General features: G+C 35.0%; 1 protein-coding gene across 13 annotated transcripts in view; it reads right to left on the reverse strand.

The window, feature by feature from the left end:
* Positions 1-25432, reverse strand: part of LOC129751837 (protein alan shepard) — an 873165-nt gene that overhangs the window by 198927 nt on the left and 648806 nt on the right. The window contains exon 1 of one of the 13 annotated variants that reach the window (XM_055747589.1): positions 20551-20847. The exons of the other annotated variants lie outside the window; for them this stretch is intronic. Within the exon in view, the coding sequence (XP_055603564.1) occupies positions 20551-20586 (36 nt within the window). The 5' untranslated portion in view covers positions 20587-20847. Of the gene's footprint in view, positions 1-20550; positions 20848-25432 lie in introns of those variants that run through there. 13 annotated transcript variants of the gene reach the window in all.

A 25432-nucleotide genomic window follows, 5' to 3' on the forward strand; every position in this document is an offset into this window, starting at 1 on the left:
GATTTATTTGACGATACCTCAAAAACCACTCAGAATGTCACAAAAATTTGTACATGTAAACATTATACTAGTATGTACCTTCGCTAAAAATTTCATCAATTTTAATTCATTCATGCACGCAGAAGTTATAAACAAAACGAAGTGTTGCATTTTTTTTTTCAAATACACTCCATGAAGCTAACACACTCGTTTTTAAATAACCATTTATGGTTAAAAAATAACCATATTTGTCGTTTTCCGCGTTATGTTTTTTATGACTTCTCTTTGAAAACCTATTAAATGACTTTCCCGGTATAAGTCCGAATATGGTTATTTTTTATCGATAAAAAAATACTAGAAAGACTTATTCGCAGATTGTGTAACGCATCGTGATGCCTAGAAAATCGGTCTAGCCCATTAAGAAAACATATCTCCGGATCCGAAAAATGCTGCTCGGCTTTAGGCGATTGATTTCCCCCGGCTTCGAACTACTTTCCATGTTCTTCGCGTGATTGGTCATGATTCATGTTAGTCTTTCAGAACAAACACTTTTTCGATGGTACACCCATAGAAGAGGTTGCAAAAATCCAATGCCTATTTAGCAAATCTCTGTGCCGATAATGCCCTGAAAAGTGCACTGTGCCGAAGACGGTATGTTTGAAAAACCGTAACTGGCATAAAGACTCGAGCTCCCAAGCAAAACGATGCATGACCACTACATTCAAGCGAAACAAGAAAAACATTTTATGGGATTTCGTTCCTATTGGATAATACATCCCAGAAACAAGAAAATAAAAACAATAACCACAGCGCCGTAGGGAGATTCGAACTCGCATCACCAATTAAAGCTTCGTTCAATCGCTAGTAAAAATCGGTTTCAACTGGTTTCTATCAACTGATGGATGTTCAACGAGCCAATGTTTTGGTCGAAACAAGTCGGGTCGTTGTTCAATGGAGCGAGTTGAAACTAGTCGAAACCAATCCAGCTCGGCAGCAGGATTAGTTTCGACTTGGTAGAAATCGGTCGAAGTCAATTGGAAAGAGACAGGTGATCAACTGTCAATCCATTTCTACTTGTTTCGACCCGTTTCGACTAGAGTTGATTGAACAGACATTAAATTGTCTTGCCAGTCCGACATCTTAACCAGTATACTATTTGAGCTTCATGCAGGACGAAGGTTATTTGTCATAGGCATTCTGCCACCGATCAATCACAAAAGAAACGCACGACAGTGGCTTCCCGGCGTTTGGCCTCCTTTCAAGGTATTCATTTGTCTTGCGATGGAAACGGGAAAGGGAACGGGAGTGAAGGAAACGGGAAACCCATTGAATGAGAACTGTGCTTTGCTTACTGCCTGCTATTACATACACACGCTACATATACACAGCTGCTAAAGCCGGGCAGCTTGGCCGGTGCTTGTTTGCCGGTGAATTGAAGGAATATATTCTTGTTGCTTTTGCTACATACACACGCACAGCTTAGCCGTGGTTGTGTGCCGGTGAATTGAATTGAAGGAATGTTTTTTGTTGCTTTTGCTACATTCACACGCACAGTGCTCGGTTCGCTGGCTGCCTGGTGTTGGCCGGTATTTATTTCTATCCTTCTTCGTCTTGTGAAGCGATATGGAGGGACGTGAATTCGTTTTTATTTTGTTTCTTTCAGACATACGCAATTCGGTCGCTCTAGGAGGTTAGTGCCGGTGGATGCAAATCGAATCAGCACCGGTCGCGTTATCTTCTTGTACCAATGATGCTATGTAATTGATTACACGCCATTGGCACAGAGGCTGAATTTTGGGTGTATCTACCAGAATTCTGGAGCAACAGGAATTTAACAACTAGCTACTAGCACCGAAGGATTGAAGTAACAGTCAAATCAAATAAAAACGAACCGTACTGACTTTTTGGAACCAGAACGACAGTTCCCCTTTGATTTCAATGGCATTTTGGTACCAAAACATCAGTATGGTAGTGAAGACAGTTAGGAAATATTCTGCTCTTTCAGCCCCTTGAGTAGCACCACAAAAAAAATAAACAAAATGTCACCTATCCAAATATTCGATTACGAAATAGGTCCGAAAAATGAGGTTAGAGACTTCGAATATAGTTAAAACTTAACTCATAATCTTTTTAAAGAAAATAACCTTATTCGCAAATTTTACAGTAAAACCCGGAAAATGATTACTGAAAAAAGGAAAAAAGTGTGAAGGGTGTTGAGAGTCAGAATGAACGATTTCTCGCGTCATGTACTTTTCAGAATTTTGAGTCCAGTCGAATCTGTATAAATAAACAAGAACTGGATAAGCCGGAAACCTCTATAAGTGGGAAAAATCACAAAATCTAAAGCATTTTATTGCGCAAAACCTTCGTAAATAAGAATGTATAGGTAATCTCTATAAGCGAATGTAGTTTTCTTGGATAGACTAACAAAAATAGAGAAATCTCCATTATCGTGCTGAAGTTGGGTAGCAAAATGAAATTGTGTTATTAAAAAAACTGAAAAAATAGCCATTCAGAGTAATCTTCGGCAAATATCTACAGTTCCACATTGAAACACGTTCGAGTTAACTTCGAATTTGTGTATATTTCTTGAAAATCAATAGAATTTTCAATAGAATCTATGGATCATATTTATGCATTTATGTGTTACTGATTCTCTATAAAAGATACTTGGATAAGTAAGCAATTTCTTTAAGTGTGAAGAAAAGTTCAGTCTCTTGGACTCTTGCTTATCTAGGTTCGACTGTACAATAATTACCATGTATGTAAACGCTGAAATAAGGAAGACAGAGAAATTTTTAGGCTTATAGAAATGGATTTTTTTTTCTCCAAATTTCTCCAAATTTGACGTTTTAAATCTTACGTTAAGTATTCAAAGTTGAAATAATAATGAAAAAAAACCAACAAATCCAAATTTGGTATTTGAATGTAGGGGAGATGGGGGCATAATGGCCACCTTAAGGAAAACGCTTATTTAACCATAGAGAACAGCTGTAACATGTGAATTACATCATTGTTTCGTGTTCAGACACTCAAATAGTCTATTGCCTATTTGGATGAAACTTGAAAAAGTAGATAAAAACGTTTAAAAATGCATTTTAAAAATTTTTGCCGAAAGCTGTAAACCAGTCACTGTAGAGGCATAATGAGAAACCCCTCGAGGCAGTATGAGCACCATTAATGAAGGCATAATGAGCGTTTTCTGCCGGGGATTCTAGCAGCAAATTTGACTCGATGAAGTCAACTGAGTAATAGAGCTACAGCTTGACTTGTATCGTCTGACGATTTGGCCTATTGGTAAGATGTCGGAGAGGTAATCAGTAGGCTCGAGTTCGATTCCTGGTCGAGTTAATTTTTTTTTATCATTTATCATTCATGATCATGATTGCACTAAATGATGAGGCGTAGATTCATCAAACAAAGCAATAACAAAATAATCAAGGTCTGTTTGAGGAATTCAAAGAATTAACACATGCTCAAACATTATGTTTCTGGTGTTTTGTTTGACGGATGATGCTTTGATGCTATAGCCTTATAATGTAACAGTAAAAAAAAATCAATCATGAATGGTATGTGTAAAAAAAATTCCCCTCGAACAGGAATCGAACTCCAGTCTACTGATTACCTCTCCGACACCTTACCAATAGGCCAAATCGACAGATGAAACAAGTCAAGCTGTAGCTCTATTACTCAGTTCACTTCATCGAGTTGAATTTGCTGCTAGATTCCCCGGCAGAAAATGCCCATTATGCCTTCATTGATAGTGCTCTGTTCGCCTCTAGTGAACAAACTAAAGTAAAAAAGCGGTTTAAAATTGATTAAAATGATAAATCAAAAATTTTATGATGTTGAAAATTGAGAAACAATGTGTAGATCATATTGCAGTGCGTACATTTCAGATCAAGATGATTTAAAGGTCATAAAAGCTTATTTGGTGGTGCTCAAAAATAATAATATTTTTGTCACTTGAGAACCTAGCTGGTTATTATTTAATATTTCTGTAAAGATGAAAAGGATATTTTTTTTGGGTAAAAAATTAATACTATGGATAGTACGAAACAAGTCCTTATCAAAATTTGTTTAAGAAAATACGAACTTATGTAGAAAAAAGGAGTGCTCATTATGCCCTGGGTGCTCGTTATGCCCTCATCTCCCCTATCATTTTTCTTAACTCGCTGATGCATTAAAATAAAATATTCCCTATATTTGTGATTATTTTTCAAAGCTATCATTTGCTGACCTAACTTGAACTGTTTTTTTAAAAATATTCTTTGTTTCTCTGTAATTAAGAAAGCTGTAAATGTACAGGATGTACAGTTGCGTTCAAAAAAGAATGAAATCGCGTGAAGCTGCGCACCCACTTCCAACTTTGACAAGCTGCCATTTCTCTCTCGGTTTATATTTTTTCATGAAAATTTCACACAATCTAGTTAAACTATCCAACTAACACTCTACAAGATTTGAAGTCTTCACAACGACGGGAATCAAAGATACATCTTTTCCCGTAAAATGAAATATTTGGAGTTGCTTCACTAAATTTGCTGTATCTTTGACAATTTTCATTGAAAAATCTTGAAATTTGGTCTAAAGATGTAAAAATGTTTGATCTAATACCTGGCCAAGTTTCGTCAAAATCGATGAACGTGATCAAAAATGGCGCTAAGTTGAGTATGAGGTTCATTATCGCCCAGCAGACGATTTCATTCTTTTTTGGACGAATGTTTGTATGGAAAACATCGTTATCCATGTATTCTTGGATTTTTCCTTCACAAAACCCAAATTTATCACAAAGAATGTTATAAATTGTTAAAAACTTCATTCGTGCTTTGTTTCGAAAGAGAAAATGTTTCAACAGGGTTAAATATAAGAAAAACAGAGTTTCAGAAATGACCAGCGATAAACAAATTTGATCCACAATTAAAGCGAATATTCTATTCGCTCTTGTGTTTCAATACTAGCTCTGTTGGAACAATTTTTATTCCTTATCAAAGCAAGAATGATGTTCCTATCAATTTACAACATTTTTTGTAATAAATATTGGTTTTGTGAAAAAAAGACGAAGGATACATAGATTACGATGTTTTCCATACAAACATCCGTCCAAAAATGAATGAAATCGTCTGCTGGGCGACAATGAACCTCATTTATCGACCCAGCACCATTTTTGATCACGTTCATCGATTTTGACGAAACTTGGTCAGGTATTAGATCAAACATTTTTACATCTTTAGACCAAATTTCAAGATTTTTCAATGAAAATTGTCAAAGATACAGCAAATTTAGTGAAGCAACCCCAAATATCCCTTTTTTACGGAAATAGCTGTATCTTTAATTCCCGTCATTGTGAAGACTTCAAATTTTGTAGAGTGTTAGTTGGATAGTTTAACTAGATTGTGTGAAATTTTCATGAAAAAATATAAACCGAGAGAGAAATGGCAGCTTGTCAAAGTTGGTATTGGGTGCGCAGCTTCACGCGATTTCATTCTTTTTTGAACGCAACTGTAGATGTACACGGAAAATAATAAAAAGGTAAAATTTACCGAGTTAGCAAAGGTGAACGCTCGTGAAAGCCAAAAAGGTAACTTCTACCTCTTCGAGGTGAAACTCACCTCACAGTGAGGTAAAATTTACCTGAATCGATGTTGGAAAAAAGGTACAATTCACCGAGAAAAAAGGTGAATCCAAAAAAGGTAAATCTTACCTCGTAGCGAGGTGAAGTTCACCTGAATTGAGCTCGATAAAAAGTATAATTCACCTAGAAAAAAAAGGTAAATCCAAATAAGATAAAACTTACCTCGTAGCGAGGTGTAATTGACCTGGATTGAGCTAAACAAAACGGTATAATTCTTCTAAAAAAAGTAACTATTCGCCGAAACCGTTCATTGAGGTTAAGCTGTTTTGTCATTCTAGGAACAAGTTTTGCTTTGTGCCTAATATGTGAAAATCGGAATAGAATGGTAAGTGTTCTTAAATATCATTTAGTTGTGCTGGTTCTCGTCATAATACTATTGATTTTGTTTCAGATCGGCCCATAGAGCTTTGAGGTATATTCCATGTCATCCTCCAGCCGGAAAAGCCGAACCTGACCGGATTAGTCGAACGGAGGAGGCCATGAATGTACGCAACGCAGGTGGATTCAGCGGCCATAGCGGCTCAGAAGAACGCGAAGCCGAATTACCAGTCCCTATTTATCTCCAATAAATATCATTTTTGAAAGAATTTAGTATTTTTTTAATTCTTATTGAAGAAAACAATCAAACCAACCAGCATTTACCTTTTAAATCAGTAAATGGGAAAACGGTATTATTTACTATTTTGCTAGGTGAATGCGAAAAAAGGTAAAATTTACCTTTTTGCTAGGTGAATGAAAAAAAGGTAAAATTAACCTCAAAAGAGGGGTGGAAAAAATTCACCTCGCAAAAAGGTAAATTTTACCTTTTTTTTTATTTTCCGTGTAGATTAGGGTTACCAGATCCCACAAAACCAAAAAAAATTGAGATCATTTACCCAAAAAATCAGGAGAATCGATATAACTTCGATTTTCTGAGCTTCCAGCCGTCAGGTTGATACAAGATCCATTAATTATCGAGCTTTGCTCCTAGATGGTATGCAAAACAGAAGGAAAAGGATGTACATATTTTGTATTATCTGAGGAGGCCCCTACCACCTCGAATAAGTGGGATTGAATACTGTTTACATACTCAAAGGCGCTCATCGCGCTGACTTTATTACGACAAAAATGCATGTTAATGAAAACAAGATGTTAAAGTAATTTGTTGTAAGTCGTATTCCTTTCGTAGTTTTACATTCGAAGATGTGAAACAACCTCATAAAATGGAAGAAATACGTAGGTTTTTCAGATCTAATGTCTTTCAACAGTAAAAAGAGTACATTTGGTAAAATTTCACAAAAAGAAGAGTACGCCCATTTCTTCACCGAAAAAGAGTTCGTATGGTAACCCTAATGTAGATGTATGTTTTATGTAGCTTTAGCAACACTGTAAAACAAAAGGGTAAAATCTTGTAAAGGTTTTAAGTTAATAAAACTTTGTTGAACACTAGCATTGCTCCTTCTGCTAAAAATTGATATATGATTTTCTTTGTTAGTTTTCCTATATTATTTAAAACTCCTAAAATTCTTTAAGGAATAAATTATCTTCTCATAAAAGGTACGAACAGCTACCAAATCTACTTTCATGAAACAAATTAAAAATAGGTGAGTAGAATAGTTGGCATATTTTTTAAAATTTTCTTATTTCTGGGATAAATCATCCAACAGGATGAAAATTATTTTTTCTTGATTTACTTGAATGTTCGTATGAAATGCATCACAAAAAATATTTGTCAATTTTTTTTATCATGCTAGAATGTGTCTTATTCACCCTGGTTAAGATAATAAATCTCATTCATTTTAATTTCCGATTGAAATTTCACAAGAACGAGTCTAATATTTTAGTTTATATTTCAATCTAATCACATCAAACCTTTATCATTTCGAATTAATTAAATTAATTTGTCTTTCCATGGAAGATAAAACTCCAAATGAAGAATAAAAAAAAGAAACACGTTTTAAAATGCAAATAAACTCCACTTTTTGCTCCCATATGTCTTTTCGATACTTTTTGATTTTTTTTGTTTTGACTATTCTTAAGCTTCATATTTTGCTAACATGAAATCTGAATCCAATGAAAATATTTAAAAATGGCAGATTTTGATTTTTAGAGCTTTGTGAGACAAAGCTTGCAGCGGTCACAATTTTTCAACGATTCATCCCATTGAAGAAATTTCCCGACCCATCCCAGCCTTTGAAGCCGTGTTTAATTTCGAAACTGCTTTAACCATGCCGAAGCTGTCGGATAAAATTAAAAATATATACCTCAATTTAACTTGGAGGGAAAAGTTGCTGGTTGCCGGAAGATTGCACGCCTTACCGCATAAACCAATAACAGGGAGTATCGTTTGAGGGGCACTTTGCCTTGATTGAAATTTCATTTTGCAAAACCCTGGAGCAGTGTCCTGAACCCAAAATGAAACGAAAAGAAAAGAAAAGAAAGTAAGTATGTACCTTCCTACTATAGAAAGTATCTACACCCAGTGTTAAGTTTCCAGCCGTTGTCCCCAAGGGTTGTTCCGTCTGCGAACTTCCCACATATCACATTTTCCAACAAGCTGTCGGTCCTGTCCTGTCCTGGTCTGACCTGGCCTGGTTCTAGAACACCAATTGGGGTTTTTTTTCCTCGAGTTCCATCCGCTCAAAAATACAGATGAGAATCAAATAAAAACCTTGGTGAACTTTTCCGGCTTTCGTCCTCCGACAAAGACATTCCGTCCCAGCTAAGGATGAACACTTTCGGGGTCCACCCAGACCCCTGCGATGTTTTCTTTTCTGGAAGTTTTTCTTCCACTTCGGCTGTTTTTTTCGTCGTACGGCCTTCGAGCATTCCAGAAGAGACGAGAAAACTGTTTTGATTCCGGTTGGAAGGGTTTTCGCCTCTCTTATTTGGCAACGCAGGCATCGAAGAGTGTTTGATTCAGTTTTATCCACCTCAAAGACGTCCAGCCATTCAGCTTCCCATCTAAAATATCTTCAGTCCTTCAGTCTTGGCCGGAGCCACTGCTGATGTTCAATCCTTCAGCAAATCGACGACGACGACGAAGGAGAAAACAGGTGTAGGATGAGTGTTTGCATGTTAGTTGCCCCTTGGTTTGGTGGAGAAGCAGCACCAGCACAAGGAGAGAAGGCCCATTTTGTGTTGATTTTTCGGATCAGATGATTTAGTTGGGAATTTCTGTGAAGTTACCGAAATGCCGAAGAGGGTGGAATTTCTTCGGAGCAGTTTTTTTTCTCTTAAAGCTTCAAAGAAAGAATTTTAAACAGATAACGTCGAGAGGAGGTGAAATTGGATAGCAGAATTGGTGAATGGTATTATTTTTCATATTCAGAATTTGAACTACATATCACCCCAAATTGAAATTCAGGTTTATATCCAGTTGTGAAATTTGAAGCCTGTAAATTCTTCAAAAGACGTTATATTGAAGTTTTGAAATTGAATTACTCAAGGCAACAAAATATACATTTTTCCGAGGTGCAAAGAACTTAAGAGCTAATTTTGACTTATTTGGGAGCGCTAATTCCAAATATGCAACTCATTTTTTTTATCAACACTTGGTTTCGAGATAAAATTTGGAAAATAGGTGAAAAATTATGAAATCAATTTGCTCACTTTTTTGGCAAAACTGTAGGACATTAAAAAGAATTGGAAATATAAGGTTTTAATTCAAAGATCAACTTTTCCCAAGAACTCCTTTAACCTCAGTGGAAAAAATTATAGAAGTATTTGTTGTTGTTTATTTTCTCCAATTCTGCAAAAAGGTAGTTTTGACGAAGTTTCAAAAAACTCTTTTGGCAGTCTTCAACAAGGTTCTTAAATTAATTGACCCAAAGACTTTTGTCAGTGATTTCAGAAATAGTTGTAATGTTATCAAAATTGAAGAAATTAATCCTTTTTGAGCGTTGTATCTCTGAAACTAGAATATCTAGACAAAATCTGATTCTAGATTCTCATCTACTCTTGAGTGTCAATAGAACACTTTCAATTGAAATCTTTAATTTTGCATCATTAATTTTTTTGTGGACGCTCCCTTAAAGCCCAGCAAAAAACTTCCTAATCGGACCTTGAGTGTCAATATGACACTCCTTGCTTAAATTTTCTTTATTTCTCTTGTTTCTCAACTGATTTTTACAAAATTTATAATTTCTGAAAGCTTGTAATGTAACTCAAATATGTTTCTCAAACATTGTTCACCTGCAATTTTTCAGTTTTCCGTTATTCAAAGTCTTACAAAAATAAATCCGAAAAACACGCTTCGGAAAAAAGGTTGTAGATCAGCTACGGAATGCTTAAAAAAATCACTTAGTGCCAAAAAGCTGAAGTTAGAAAACTATACGTTGCACATAAGGATATATTTATCTTTTTTTTTAATTATTGCAACGCTTATGTAATTACACCACTAGACTCGGTATGCAATTGGCTTTCTAATGAATATAAATTTATTGCGGAAATCTTGAGATAATATAGCCAAAATCCAGGTAAATTCGAGTGCAAGAAAAACTGAGAGATTACAAATTGACAAAAAGTTAGAAAAACAGAAAAAAAACCTTGAAAAATTTCGCGTTTCTTTTTTTGATAATCTAAAAATGCAAAAATGTTCCAAATTAAGTACGTCAACTTTTCAATTCTTTTTTCAAAATTTATCTGGTATGACTTAAACAAGTTTGACGGTTTATTGATTAAAAAGTACAATTTTACAACACTTTTTTTGTGGTCACGGCCTTAAAAAAATTCTAAAAAATATAGCCTTGTGTGCAACGTAAAGCTTCTAGCTTGAGCTTTCTTGGACACTTAGTGAATTATTTTTAGCATTCCGTAACTGATCTGCAGTCTTTTTTCCAAAGCATGTTTTTTCAGATTTTTTTTAACACTCTGAATTATGGAAAACTGAAATGTTGCAGGTGAATAATGTCTGAAGAATATATTTGAATTACATAACGACCCAGTGAACGTTTTGGTTCTGAGATATACACACTTTTGTTCAATCTGAAAAAGTTGTATAGAATATTCTATATGATCCTGTACGTACCAAAGTGTAGGCAATTACGGACCAAACTTTGCTCACCTTGAAAATATAAAATTTTGTATTGCGTTTTCAACAATTTGACAGCAACTTTGCTTTGCACAAAATCTTAGGATTGTACAACTTAAAACTTTCTATTGCCTGTCTTACAATTTGATTACAATTCCCTTTTGTAGGTAGCCTGAGGTTTGCACAACTTTCTTCACCATTTAATACAATTTGTTGTTACTGTATCCCAAAGCGATTATATTTTTCCCTTATTACGATTATACGATGAGTCTGTTGATTTAATAATGCATATGTTGTTGATCAATCTTCCCTGAGTCTCGAATTCACAACGTTCCGATCCCTGTCCTTCGATATTTCCTCGGCGCCATTTCATGTTGATACAAACAAGCAAATTTTTTCATGTACAGTTGAGAGTTCCGTTTAAAAATCAGTTGATCGTATAAAATACCACTGACTGCATCATTTCAGACTCCAAATCTATTTAAAGATGCCGTTTTTTTTATATAAAACTTTAACCTATCTCATAGACGATTATATTACAATCAATAATAGTATTCAGCGCTGTGCGATCTTAGCTAGCTATTTACTGTACTGTTAAACGATTCGACAATCTGCAATACATAAATGCCATGGGACACTTTGTGGGACAACAGTGAATCTTTTTCTGTCGAAGATGTCTAAGAAGCAGCATCTGATTTTAAGGAATCGTTTATCACAGAACCGGATTTTTTTTAGCGTACGCCGACTGTTAGTGCCACTTTTTTCATTTTTATATTTTTTTTCTTATTTAAAACTGTCTTCAGTTTTGCAACAAAATTCGTCAAGGATTTATAATTTTTGCCATTGTTGATATAAGATGATTACGATATTACGTAACATAGGAATTGCATTATTAACAATTATTTACCGATTAAGTTTATCTCAATAAGCGAGTTTGAATGACAATTACGAATAGATTGTTTAAATTCTATTATACGATGTTCTCACAATTACTGTACGACCTTTCATGGAAATAATATGACATCATAGATCGCAAGCATGAAAGATTGCTTAATGGTTCAGAGGGAATAATTATTGAGCTTTACACACTTCTACCACTGATAAACTGATGTAATTCCCTAAGCAAACGAAAGAATATTTTATCGCCCAGAAATTTTGGGCGACATCTAGCTCATCATTCCCGAACCATAGGCTCCTGTGTGAGCATTTCCTATTCTACTAGCGCCATCACTATCAACGGTATATTCACTAACTATTGAAATGATGGTTGATGGAAAGCGAGCCCAGAGTTACATCAGCTTATCAGTGCTTCTACTGCGATTCAAAACAACTTTATTGATCTTTCTGTACGGCTCACAAAATGTTATCGTATATAATGAACTATACAAACCATAAACGGTAAAATATAACTTGGTTTAGCTACAACATGATGTTTATACAATTCCAATCTAAACTGGATGCTTATACAATCTACAATGAACACTACTTTACGATATCTGAGGAAGTTTCCAAAACTGTACATTTTGTAAAAATCGGTTGATAAAAAAGAGAGATACATATATTGGTATTAAGCGAGGAGTGTCAAATAAACGCTCAAGGTCTGGTTAGACAGTTTATTTTCCTGGGCTTTCAGGGTGTGTCCATAAAAAAATGATGCAAAATCAAAGATTTCGAAAATTCATTGAGAGTCCCCGGAGAAATTTTATTTTGATGCACCCGAATTAAGTTACAATCCGGCAAACTTCCAATAGTGTCTTATTGACACTCAAGAGCGGATTAGTGTTAAAACAGTTGTGGTTTGTCAATAAAAATATATGTGACGATTTGCAATAAACAATTCAATTTGAAAAAAATCTATTCATAGGATTAGCAGAGTCAAAGCTTAAACCTCAAACCATGATCTTTAACCAAGTTTTTTTTTGGAATGAAGTTTAGTTTGGTCTTTCAAACAACATAAAAAAATGTAAGTAATTTTAATATCAAATAGAAATTTAAGTGTTCCACCTGAAACGAATCGGTTCGATCCGATCCCGTAGCACCGTAGCCTCGAGTTGAAAGCAACAGGTGTTCGATACTGAAATTGAGGGAATTTTTTTTTTGCGAACTATCCCAGTAAATCAATCCGGTAAACGATGTTGCAATTTCGTTTGGGGTTGGAGAGATAACCAAAAATGTACCAATAATTGAAAAGGGCTAAACATTGTCGAATAAATTTGGTGGTGTCTCTTACTAGATTTTAGACATTTATATTTGTCGATTTGAATTCTTGACCGTTTCGAAAAACATACATCGAACATATTTTTTTTGGAAACACCCGGAAACATTTTCTAACACCCACCCGCAAGCACCAGCAGCAAACATACACGAGAAGCAAGCGGCAGATAAGCGAACAGGCAACACATTTCAAACATCGATAGCGAGAGGCAGCAGCATCAGCAGCAGACACATAGGAGATCGAAAGCAAATGATGGATGGATGGTGTGTCCTTCTTGTCCTTCCGTCGTCGACTCACAGGAAAGCTGAGGTTTGAGCGTGCGAGAACCCAACAAACTCTCTCTCTCTCTCTCTAACTCTCGACTCGGACGCAAATCGGACGGAAAGGCGAAATTAAACTTTGATAATCCGCTCTTTCGAAGCTGCGCTGCTGCCATCTGGGGTAGTACGATGTTGCGTGAGCAACATTCTGGGTGAACGATAAATTATAGACAACTTTACATTGCTTCGAGTTAAGTTTTCATAAATCCAAATGATTTTGAAAAAAACACTCTTTTGAAAAATTGGAGTTTGTTTTCAAGTAAATTTAAATAAATTAGCCTGATAGGAGAGTCAATTCTATCTGATAGATGAGTTTTAAAATAGTCAGTCGGTCAGAGAAAACTAACATGGGGCCGTTCAGATACCACCTGGATAACTTAGGGGGAGGAGGGGGTATGGAAATGTCCACGGAGAGGGGGGTAGGGGTTTAGGAAATGTCCACGTGGACATACTTACTTTCAAAATATGTTCTAAAGGTGAATAAATATTAAGATGTTTTAATCAAAATCTTAAAATTGCAAAGCTTTCCAAATTAAGTTTAAGCAACTAGTAGCCACTTGAAAGCAAGCTATAAATATAATAATTTTGAAATTAATAATAATTATAATTATTACAAATTAGATTAAAAAAAACAATTTCAAATCTGTCCAAGTGGACATCCGGGGAGGCAGGTAGGGGTTGGAAAATGTCCACGCTTGGCCACGGAGGGGAAGGAGGGGGTCAAAAATCTCATTTTTCTGTCCACGTGGTATCTGAACGGCCCCCATGTAAATCAATCTTTTCGTCCATTTTCTTAAATTTTAATTTTTTCTAATAATCTCTATTTTTTATCATATCTTTATATTAAACTTTATGCGCTTCTCGTTGGTCTGTATAAAAGAACATTTAATAAATACGTTATATAAAATTTTAAATAGTTTCAGCCTAAGACAGTAGAAAATGTTAAGTTTTAATTAAAAACTTTCCACGGCTAGTGGTTGTATAAATATAATTTTCAATAAAATTTCCCAAAAAATGAGATCATGAGGTCCGATAAAAATACAAAACATTTTATAACCCATGAACGATGGCAATTGAAAAGCATTTAAGTAAACTTGAATTGTTTAGTAATCCAAGGATATATTTTTTTTTTCATGTCAACCACCATCAAAAATATCCAAATCCGCCTTCCAGCTTTAAAATTATTACGCCTGATTGTATGCAGCTGCAGAAGGAAACCTAATAGAAAATAGCAAAAAATTATGTTTTTTCGAATAAAAAATTCTACCTTACCAATTGTTGGGTTTTTTCCAAATTTCAAAGGAACGTTAATTGACTACTCTTTTAACAAACTGCAATTGAAAATGTGCATTTTTCTCGAGTTTTCATTCAAAAATATGTGAAATACTCAGAATAGTTTTTGTAGTAGTAAAAAATTGACCTTTTTTGATGTCGATTTGCGATGCTTCACGGCACATACACATTTTCTTCTATAGCTCACAATAATCTCTGAACCTTCTACTTCAAATCTGTACCCGTCATTTTATGAAAATCCTTACCAAATCAAAGAAAATAATGATTTATTAGAAGCAAGTATTTCCACCCGTTTGTTTACATTTTCTTGCACACACACGAGCTGTCAAAAATTAGCTTCGAAATCGCCAATTGAATTCCCAATCCACATGGACGGCGACTGATGGCTTTTGGATGTCATGTGAGTGATACTAGGTACTTCAGGGGTGTTTTCTTCAGTTCCTGGTGTTCCTGGATCTATTTGAGGGAAATCCGGTTCGGTTTCTGTGGTTCTAATTTAATTAAAGTTTCCTTCCTGTTGTCGTTGCTGGATATACAGTTTCCGGCATCTTTTGATCAGAGTAGATCAGATCCTTCTTGTATGTTTTTTTACATTTACGTTCTGATTAGGTGTTTAAGTGCAATTTTTAGGGATAAATCTCAATTTGCACCTTAGTTGGATGACAATGTAAGTGAAAAATCTTATTCTGACAAAAGCTCTACAATGCAACAAAATAAGATTTTGTAATCTAGTGGATTAGAAAAAAAACTATAACATATTCAATAACAAAACCTTTTTCCTTTTTTTTTTTATAAAATGCACATGTTAGCTTTATATGGTTAAAACTCAGCTTAAAGTTGGAATAATTTCCAAAAACTGTACTTAAAATTTAAAATCTCGTTTATCGATTATCTCAGGGTGGGGTGGATAAAATTTCATAATAAAAGTTGCACTTCATTCCTTGTTTCATTAGACTGAGTCGATTTGGAGTTATTTTTGAACTTCTCAATTCATGGGGTCTAAAAAGCTTCGTTTTAGTTCAAAACTCACCAATGAGTAAGTTTTTAAGTAACGTTTACACGAGTAAATTTGAACTTTTATGTTTGTCTGGGTAAATTTTATACTTTGTACTGAAAAATCAACTAAATATTTGTTTCTTCTATGGAACCAGGCCTGCTTATCGTTTTTGTGAATTTATAAATTCTCTATAGGAAATTTCCACTGAACAACTTTGTCGGAGACCGTAACTTCGTCTCTTATTAAACAAAAAGTTAATAGGTGTTGAATAGGGGCTTGTTTTAATGCAACGAAAAACAATAAATTCAATTGACAACACTGCTGGGTACCTAGCGAGGTATTACACGTCTATTTATCATGCAAAACTTCACGAAGCTCCAGCAGTGATATTAATTTAATTTATTGTTTTTCAATGCCAAAAGACAAGCCCCCATTCAACATCTTATAACTTTTTGGGCTAATAAGATACGAAGTAATGGTCTTCTACAAAGTTTTTCAGCTGAAAATTTCCTTTAGAGAATTTATAAATTGGCACAAAAACCTTGCGTTCGGTTCCATAGAAGAAACAAAAATGCTATTGATTTTTTAGTCAAAATATTCAATTTTCTTGTGCAAACCTAAAAGTACAAATTTACTCATGTAAATGTTTCTGAAAAATTCTACAAAAAATCATTGATGTGTTTTGAAAAAAACAAAAACGAAGCTTTTTAGATCCCAGGGTTTGAGAAACTCAAAAATGACCCCAAATCAACTGTTGTTTATCTTGTGAGCTGATTTGGAAACAGCTGAGTGGAACCTGCTTTGTGGACATTTAGTTGAAATATTTTTGAAAGACTAACCCAATTACAACTTTAGCTAAAGTTTGATCATTTTCATCAAATAGTCCGACCGTGCAAATTTGTGTAGACCATAACTTTGATATCTAACAAGTTATTGCAGATCGGTTGGGTTTATTAGAAAACTCGATACTCCAGAGCAAAACTGCCGTTCCAAGCAAAATTGTCTCATGTGACTTTTGGGCCATTTTCACTTTTGTGCTGGAAACGGTCTCTTTAAGTGTTAACTTTCGAATAAAAACACAATCAAGTATACTTTGAAAAAAACCTAGCAATTGCTTTTGCATAACTAAATCGATCAGTCGAGTAGTCACTTGAAGCAATTGCTTCGGTTGCTATGAATTAAGTTTGTTTTGACAGCTGTTTTCTCAGACAGAATCTTTTCCTTTTAGAACAAGCTAGTTTGGTATGAATAAAGCTCAAATCTGAAGCAATTGCTCGACAAATCTTCAAACAATTGCTTTATTTTCTAAGCATGCTGCAGCAAATTTATCAAATTGGCAATATTGCATTTCAAAACAATTCGAATGGGTATTTTCACCATGGATAAACTAAAATAGAAGTGATAATTCTTTTTTTTATATTCTTTGTGTTGTATGGAATGATTCGGCTTACATGAAATTGCACAAATCGAATAGCAAACATTCCAGATTACCGGGAATAGTGGAAGAATTCCCAATTGGCCCGACTTGGAATAATATTTTAATAATTTTGAAAGATTTTTGTTTTGAAGTTTCAAAAAAACATTTTTTATTCTTAAAAATCTTAAATATGATTTAAAAGCAGCTGATTTTATTTGGTAAAACCCTTTTTTCGGGTGAACAAACTGTTTCTTGCTTGCTAGACCAAATGAAATTGCCCAACAAACGAACATTTCAATCTGCGTTTTTAAAGCTTGTCATGCATGACCTAAAACGCTTTCCGATCGTTTTTACGCCCACCACACGCACCGCTGAAATCGTGGCTGTTTCAGCCGTAATTTTCAATTTTCTGATCGTTTTATTTTAATTTACTTAAGAAAACTACAGATTCTGCTTGTTGAATAGCTCTATTTTTCAAAGCAAAAGCTATGTTCTAAAGTTTTAGTACACATCCGCTAACCCTTATTCTTACCACTATTTGTTCTGAACTTGTACGAAATTTTCATGAAGGTAGTTGTCTTTATGTTGATATTTTTACGCAAGAATGTCACACTGGAGAAAATTCTATGGAAATGCTAATTTTATCAAAAAATTCTCTTAAGATGAATTTTAACTGAAAGAACACTTAAATAGAGGGTGGGCGAGGATCCTTGAGTGTTTTATTCAGAGAAATTTTCACCAACACATTTCGGTAGGTACTAATTTGGGGGTTAAACCATCCATGGAGGTCCATCAAACAAGCGAGGTGTTCTACTCTACACATTTTTTTTAATTTTCAATCATGATGGATGATGGATTAAGGTTATTTGACAGTAATAATCTTGACTTAAAACTGATTTCACCTCACTACACCTTGAAAACTAATCCCAAGTTCAGAACTCAGCTACAATTTAAGAAAATTTCACTTATTGGTAGTAATTAATTTTTGAGTTCTAAATTTTAAATAAGATCAAACTCACTTCAGAGACTCTGGTTCCTTATAGTAAAAATCGGAATTGTATTTGTGTTTTCATTTTTTTGATTGTGTATCCAGTTTAGGATTCTTGATTTTCGGTTCGAATCATAATTAAAAATTGAAATAAATAGCTAGCTGTGTTCGAAATCTTCGTTTAAATTTTGTTTAACATTTCCTTCAAATTTTAAATAATGATTTTCGAAACATAAACGCATTTTTTACATTTAGTTAATATTTTTGAATATGAATTTGAATAAAAATTTAAAAATCATTCTGAGGTTTTGTTTCAATCTTAGATATATTCAGATTCGAAATTCATGGACTTTATTTTATGCAAAATTAAAACGGCGAAATAGAATCATCATTCGTTCTATTTTATTTAGATTTGAAAGTCGGATTATGTATAAAAAAATAATTGAACTAATGAATAATTATCGAAACCCAAAATATCAGAATTACAATTATGAATCCATGATTGAGGGCTCTGGAACTGATTTCAATTCTTGGCTCATATTTCGAAATTCAGAAACCGTGTTTATGTCTATTTTAGAAAACGTTTTGAAACTCCAAAACAGATTGAAAATTCAAATATTGAATTCAAATTCATAATTCAGATTCAGCCCGTCAATAAGTTCCAATCAAAATAAAATTATCCAGATGACTTTTTCGGCAAAGAATTTTAATTGCATGAGATCGCAATTTAACATTAACCAAAGTCAGTTCGTTTGCACAATTCAGCCGAAAAAGACAAAATTAAGTAGAATTAGAGTTCATTTTGCAAGTTTTGTGTAAAGAAAAATTTATTTTAAAAAAGCCATCCACAGCAATTTATTTTTAAATAAAAATTATTAATGAAGTTTACTCTCTTAAAGAAATTGCAAAATTTTTATCTTTTACTTTTAATTTTGAAAAATGGATTTATTTTTAGATTTTTTTTTTCATTCGAAGTTGAAGGCTTTCTAAAGAAAACTTGTTGTAAGTTAAAGTTCAATAAACAAAATTAAGCTGGCCAGATTATCTTGTTTTACCCGGATTATCCCGAATATTAATAAAAAAACATTGGAAAGGTATGGCCTGGCCTGGTTGCCCTTTTTTTAAATATCCTGATTTTGTCCAGATTCATTCACATTTTTTTTGGAAAATCAAACAAAACATGAAATTTTTCAAGCTACATTTATAAAAATTAACATAAACGATTTTTTTTCGAAGCCTGAAATACGATTCAAAATCTGGTTATGATTTTCGATGAATAAATAATGATTCAAATGTTTTTTTTTTCTTGATTTTAGTTAAAAGTTTCTAGTTTTTTGACAAATTTTCGCGAATATTGTCCGGGTTTTCGTTTGAAAATTTGGAAATAGAGTGTTAGAATTCTGCCAGGATTTTACTAAAATAGCCGGGATTTGACCGGCCCGGATACGTGCGGGCAAGCCAAAATCACCAGATGCAAATTCTAAGAATTCAATCATCGATGAAAGTAAGTTTCTTTTTTTTGTCACAAAAGGATTCTTTATGTAAATCCTAATCATCATTTGAAAGATTTTAGAATGTATTTTCAAAAGCTTCAATTTAACACGAGAAACTATTTATGTAAAAGAACTTAAAAATGAATAATGAAAAAGTATTTTTTAAAAATTTTTGTCATTCATGCATTGTTTGAGCAAAAATAGGTCACCAAAACCCCCTCCATCAGTCAGTTCTTCCTACGGCCCTGTACTCAATTAAACTTTTTTATAAACGAAGAGGAACGTATTCCTCAAATCACGGTATAACTTAACTTTTTTGTGAAAAACAGAAACTATAAGAGCTTTTAAAATGATAAAAAAAGTATTTGTATAAGTTCAGAAAAAAGTTGGAAATAGAGCTGAAATTTCAATCGCGTTTTTGCACGTTTTTTCATGAGACAATGAGGCTTTGAACGGGAGAAAACGTCTCAAAATTTCATACAAACTTCAAGCTCGTTGAACGATCCATTTTCGTGGTCCGATCTGGCTCAAATTTAGCATGGAACCTTATACTAGGCCTAAGATTAATTTTGACCTGTTTGACATTTCAAAGGTTTTAAATTTCAGAAGCAAATTTGGAGCTCTCTAATGCATAGTTGCAATGCAAGTTGTGCTAAAAATTGAAAATAAAAAATGGCCACAGATACACGAATACTGGAATACTTGATGAAAATATATGAAATTTTTTATAAATTTTTGAATGTGCGTGGAATGATTGAAATATTCCTTCAAAATAAATAACAACATTACCACGAAGTTTTACTCACAGACGCTACCAAAGTGATACAATTTTGTTTCAGCTATAAAAAAGCATAGATTAAATTATTAATATGTGGTTAATAGAGGTAACAATAATAAAAATCTGGTATTTAAATTTTGTCCAAATCGAAGAACAAGATTTTTCTCTTTCTGAAGCTTTCTATTACTTCTACAAAAAGATGCCGAAATTTTGCCATGTAACGTTCAGTTAATTTGATAAGTTTTTTTTAAACATTTTTGTCCATATTATCCACACTACCAACAAATCATCAGATCAGATGAATTATTATTTTGAATTCTCAGTTCTAGTAGGCAATACTCCGAGGACATGCTAAGGAAGAAAAAGTCTTAGGAGGAAGGCATTGCTTGATGTTATTTGGCGAAGGTAGTTGTCGAAAAACACCTACCATATGGCAGTATCTCAATGCGTCGCAGTTGCACATTGCTGTTGTTCGGCTGGTTCGCTGAAATTGTTCCGCGAGTCGGAGATGACGTTTGACATTTTCTTCGTCTCTGTTTTGGGCAAAACCGGGCTTGCGCGTATTGTTCTTTGTGCCGACCGCCCAGCGCCGCCGAACGTTTTGATACCCAAGCAAGGAAGGAAGGAAGGAAGCCGGGAGGGAATGCGAGGAACTTGTCTCCGGAAGCTGTGGCTTATAGGAAGCTTACACTAAACACAGCAACGTTACAGGACTGATATGCGGGGTTACGGTCTCCATTGAATGTGACACACACAGACGACAAAAGAACACCGAGAAACAACAATGGCTTTACCCCAAACTCACTTCCGTTCTTCTAATCGATTCGCAGTGGCAAGTAGCACGTTTGTAGCAATTGATCCAAGTACAATATGGTTCCAGCTGCACTTGATACGACTAATACCACCTGTCACACGTTTCAAACAAAGCCCGTTTGTTCAAATGAGACGTTCCATCTGGATCTGGGCCGATGCCAGCTGTTCACCATATGTGACACCAAACTCACTAGCCAAACACCTTCAATCACTAGAAAAGCCCTGCCGATGTCCCAAAATTACCGATAAACAGTCTCCTCGACAAAAATATCCAACCGGAAATCGTCAGGAAACTACGCGACAATCTGCTACAACCAAGAGTTCCGAATTCCGTTCCGTTCCGAATCTTTCGATACGATACACACCGTCCTCGAACGTAACTGCCGGCTGTTTTGTGTCCAAAGTGGGAAACAATCGAAAACACAGTGAGAACCAGCAGCGCCGAGGAACCGAGGAGCCGAGGACGAATGATTCACACCGAAACCGTCGCGTCGTCGTTTGTGATGATCGGTCGGTGGAACGGAACCCACCAGCCACCACAACTCAGTCAGAGGGTGGGATGAGTGAGAGAGGCGAACCAGGAGGAAAACGACGCTACTGCTGAAGATTTCCCAAAACATCCACGATTCACACTCTTGACTCTCTTTCTAGGATGGTGGTTCTCACTCGCCTAACTGCCATAAGTTAGCTGCTAGCAGCAACTCTAACGCTAACAGCACAGCACACACGTCCAATCTAATAGGACTTAGAAGAGGACGTGGCGGCATGCACTTTTCTGTGCTCTTCGTCCGGATCTGCGAGGCGATAAACGTGTCTGGCTGGCAATGATGATGATGTTGATGACGGACTAACGGACAGACGACCGAACCGACGACAATCGTTAAGTGGTGGGTGTTTAGGCAAAAGGAATTAAGGGGGATTGCATTCAGCCCATTTAGCGTGCTAGTCATCTGATTAGAATGCATTCGTCGGACGTTCTTGGATGTTGATTGTTACAACTTGTTGGAACTATTTATTTGATTTTTGAAGATTAGACTTACACATTGGATATTATTAGATGCATTGCATATTTTAAAAAGAAGTTTGTAAGGCTTTAAGTCTAATATACGTATCACAAATAATATTAAGACACATAATCATTCAAAAGGCACCATTCAAAATTCACATATAGTAAGTGAATGGTTCCCGAGTAAATTGCAAATATTTTCCATTTTGAATATGGTTTAGAACACTGTAAACACATTTAAAGTTAATAACAGGCAGTTTAGAAACATTTGTGCATTTTATGTGCCTTTGTTGTGTATGCAGAAGACAATGAGCTTTTCAATTATTAATTCTTCAACTTTAAAGTACCATATGATACCAATTTGGATTTTTTTTATACCGTACATACCGTACCGTTCATTGATATTTTGAATAACAAGTTTGTATTTAAGAAACTATTGTAGCTCAGTGGTAGCTCTCAATTTAAGGGATATGGTTCAAATCTCTAATTGCTTTTTTGTGTTCACCCTAGTGGCGCACCGGTTGTGCACTAAGTGCTGTAAAAGCATTTTTTTCTAAATGAAGATGACAGCAGTTAGTGCTCAACTAACTGGTTGGCCACCAGATGAAAACAAATACGCAGCAAGTTATGACTCAGAGTCGTGGCATGTCGAAAGCATTTGATGCAGCTGGTGTTAATGAAGTATTGAAGGTTTAATCAATAACGGGTATTCGAGTAAATATTTTGATTTGTTAGAGTCTTATCTGACGGGCAGAGTCTGATCGGCTTGATATGAAACATGTATCTAGCATCTTCAGGAGTACCTCAAGGAAGTCATCTGGGACCTCTACTTTTTCTAGAGTTGATGAACAGGTTACCCGAATCGCTTTTGGATGCACGTATTGATCTACGCCGATGATATTAAGATATCTTGCCGTGAACAAAATTGACGATTACCGGGCTATTCAGTTGGATTTGAATGCGTTCTTAGATTTTCCAGTCCGAGCAAAACTCAAATTGAACATTTAAAATACACACTCACCAATTCAGCCCATGTCGCTATCTACTCTTAAATCAGAGAAGAGAAATATAGAGTTTCCAACGCACATGACTAAGGCATAAAACTAGATTCCGGTTTGACCATCTGAGATCAGATCAATAGCCTAGCTTCGGATGGTCTCGCGATTTTTGGAGTAGTCTGCTAGGGAATTGGAAGACTTACGCAATCAAATGCCTGTATGTTCGCTTGATGAGATCAAAGTTTGATTTTGCAAGCATAGTTTGTAACAAGTACATATAAATCGATTTTAAGCTATCTGTTTTGGATAGTAATGCAGAGAGAATTCTATTTGGAATGGTAGTGATCGGAAATCCACAATTACTGCACAATTTTCAACAATTAGCCCAATTTATCTCTATCTGAGGACTGGTTTCTCTCATTTTGAATTAAATTTACTCATTTTTCCGCACAATTTGACACAATTTAACAGAATTTCAACCATTGGCCACACAATTTGCGTGTTCATTGACGTATCTTCTTTCTTTATCGCAGTCTACTAAGCTAAGGTTGCCAGAATTTTTTCTGCGGGTACCCGGGTCGGCAAATCCGGGAAATTTTATATAAACCTGGCAAAATCCGTGCAATTGATTCCAAAATTGACGACCAAAAATCCGGGCCATATTAGGGCAAATTTTGACAAAAACCAGAAATTATTCAACAAAAAGCAAGTAAAAAAATGTTTTTCATCAAAAGTCATCGACAGATATTAAATCGTACTTTAGGCTTCCAAAAAACTTTCCATGATTATTTTTAAGAAACTTGCTCAAAAAATTTAGTTATGAAGGCAAAAATAAAATCACATTTTTTTGCACAATTGGTTTTTTTTGTTGGATTTGCAAATAAAGTAAATAGATCCGGGCAAAATCCGGGCTACTGGGCCGGGCGGACTGTTTCCAAATTTTGTATTAAATAGTCGGACAAACCCGGATAAAACAGGGCAACCTGGCAACCTTATCTTAAGCGGTTCGTGAAATTTAAGGCAAGGAATCTGGCTTGATGAGAGTAAATACCAGATTTAATAAATATTAGGTTATGGCATTTAATAGATTTGGTCCTGCTGGAGAATCAGCACCGCATAAACGACTTATTTCCTTAAAAATGGTCGTCCTTTCTACGTTCCCGCATTATAGCTTATTCCAGCAATGTTGTCTTAATAAGACGTAGACTCTTGAACTTTACTTTTTTCATCAGTCCCAAAGAAAGTGTGAATACTTTTCTTTCAAATGGAAGTATCAAGAAAAACTAAAACAGAACTGCAAATTCACTTTAAAATGAGTTTTAATACCTTGATAACTAGAAAATACAATTGAAGTCAATGTCTCGTCTTATAAATAGAATCTTTCCTAAAAATTTATTTAACAGATTAATAGCAACCCGCATACTAAAAAACCATATCTCAAACAGTCTCTACGATACATCTACGGTTTCAGAAATAGTGATTGTATCTGTAAACGTAGCTGTTCTTCTAAACTTTACTTCGCCAACGATAACAACGAAATATGAACGTTCATGTGAACACGTGCGATGGTATCTGAAAAGGTGATAGAATGATTTGAACGATTTTCTTTAATTTTTCTTTAAACGTAAAACTGAACTCTAACCGTAAAACAACCCGTCCATCCCTTGTGTCATACTTGTCATACCCGCTCGTCAAAATCAACGAAATGCCCGGTCAGAGATGCCAATTGGTTTTGTACAAACTCAGTACACAATTATGGAAATAATTTAATTTTTTCTACTATCATTATACTTAACAAATTTCAGCTCTTGATTTAGGCCGATGACATATAGTGCACGTGATGCGTGTAGCGCCGATGTGGTCTAGCGGATAGGCTGGCGCGAGTCTGGTTTTGGTATGCCAGGCGTACTGGGCTCGATTCCCGGTATCGGCAAGAAAAGTTTTGGGTTCGAATCCCATAAGTGGCCGACAGGTAAGATGTGTTTTCTCTTATAACTGAATTCGGTACCCGACAGATTTCAAGTTCATGACGAACTGCTCCAATTCATCTGAATTTGAGGTCTTTCATTAGAAAAATTGCAGAATCTTTAGATATTTTTTTTTTATTTTTCTTATAGTTGTCTAAACCAACCTTTCATTTAACCATGTCAATCATTAAAAATTTCTTAAAGTCATTAAGTCAGTAAGTAGGTCTAAAAGCATTCGATCTAAGCCAATAAATCTTTTTTAATTTTCACATTTTAATCTTATAATGGTACAATTTTGAAAATTTAGTCTAGTTGGCATCACTGCCGAGTGCTGTCAACTGAAATAGAAGAAGAATACGAAAAAAAACAAGATGTTTCGTTTTTCGCGTTCAACTTCAACTCGTTCAACCTTCTTAAGTTCCAGCAGCAACAATTCCTCTACGATTGTGGTCCGGCGGACGGACAGACTTTTAGGACCCACTGGGGGACATCAGCGCAAAAGGTAAATTTCATTAACATTAGAAT

Source organism: Uranotaenia lowii, chromosome 3 (assembly GCF_029784155.1).
Source record: "Uranotaenia lowii strain MFRU-FL chromosome 3, ASM2978415v1, whole genome shotgun sequence".
NCBI classification, from domain to species: Eukaryota; Metazoa; Arthropoda; class Insecta; order Diptera; family Culicidae; genus Uranotaenia; species Uranotaenia lowii.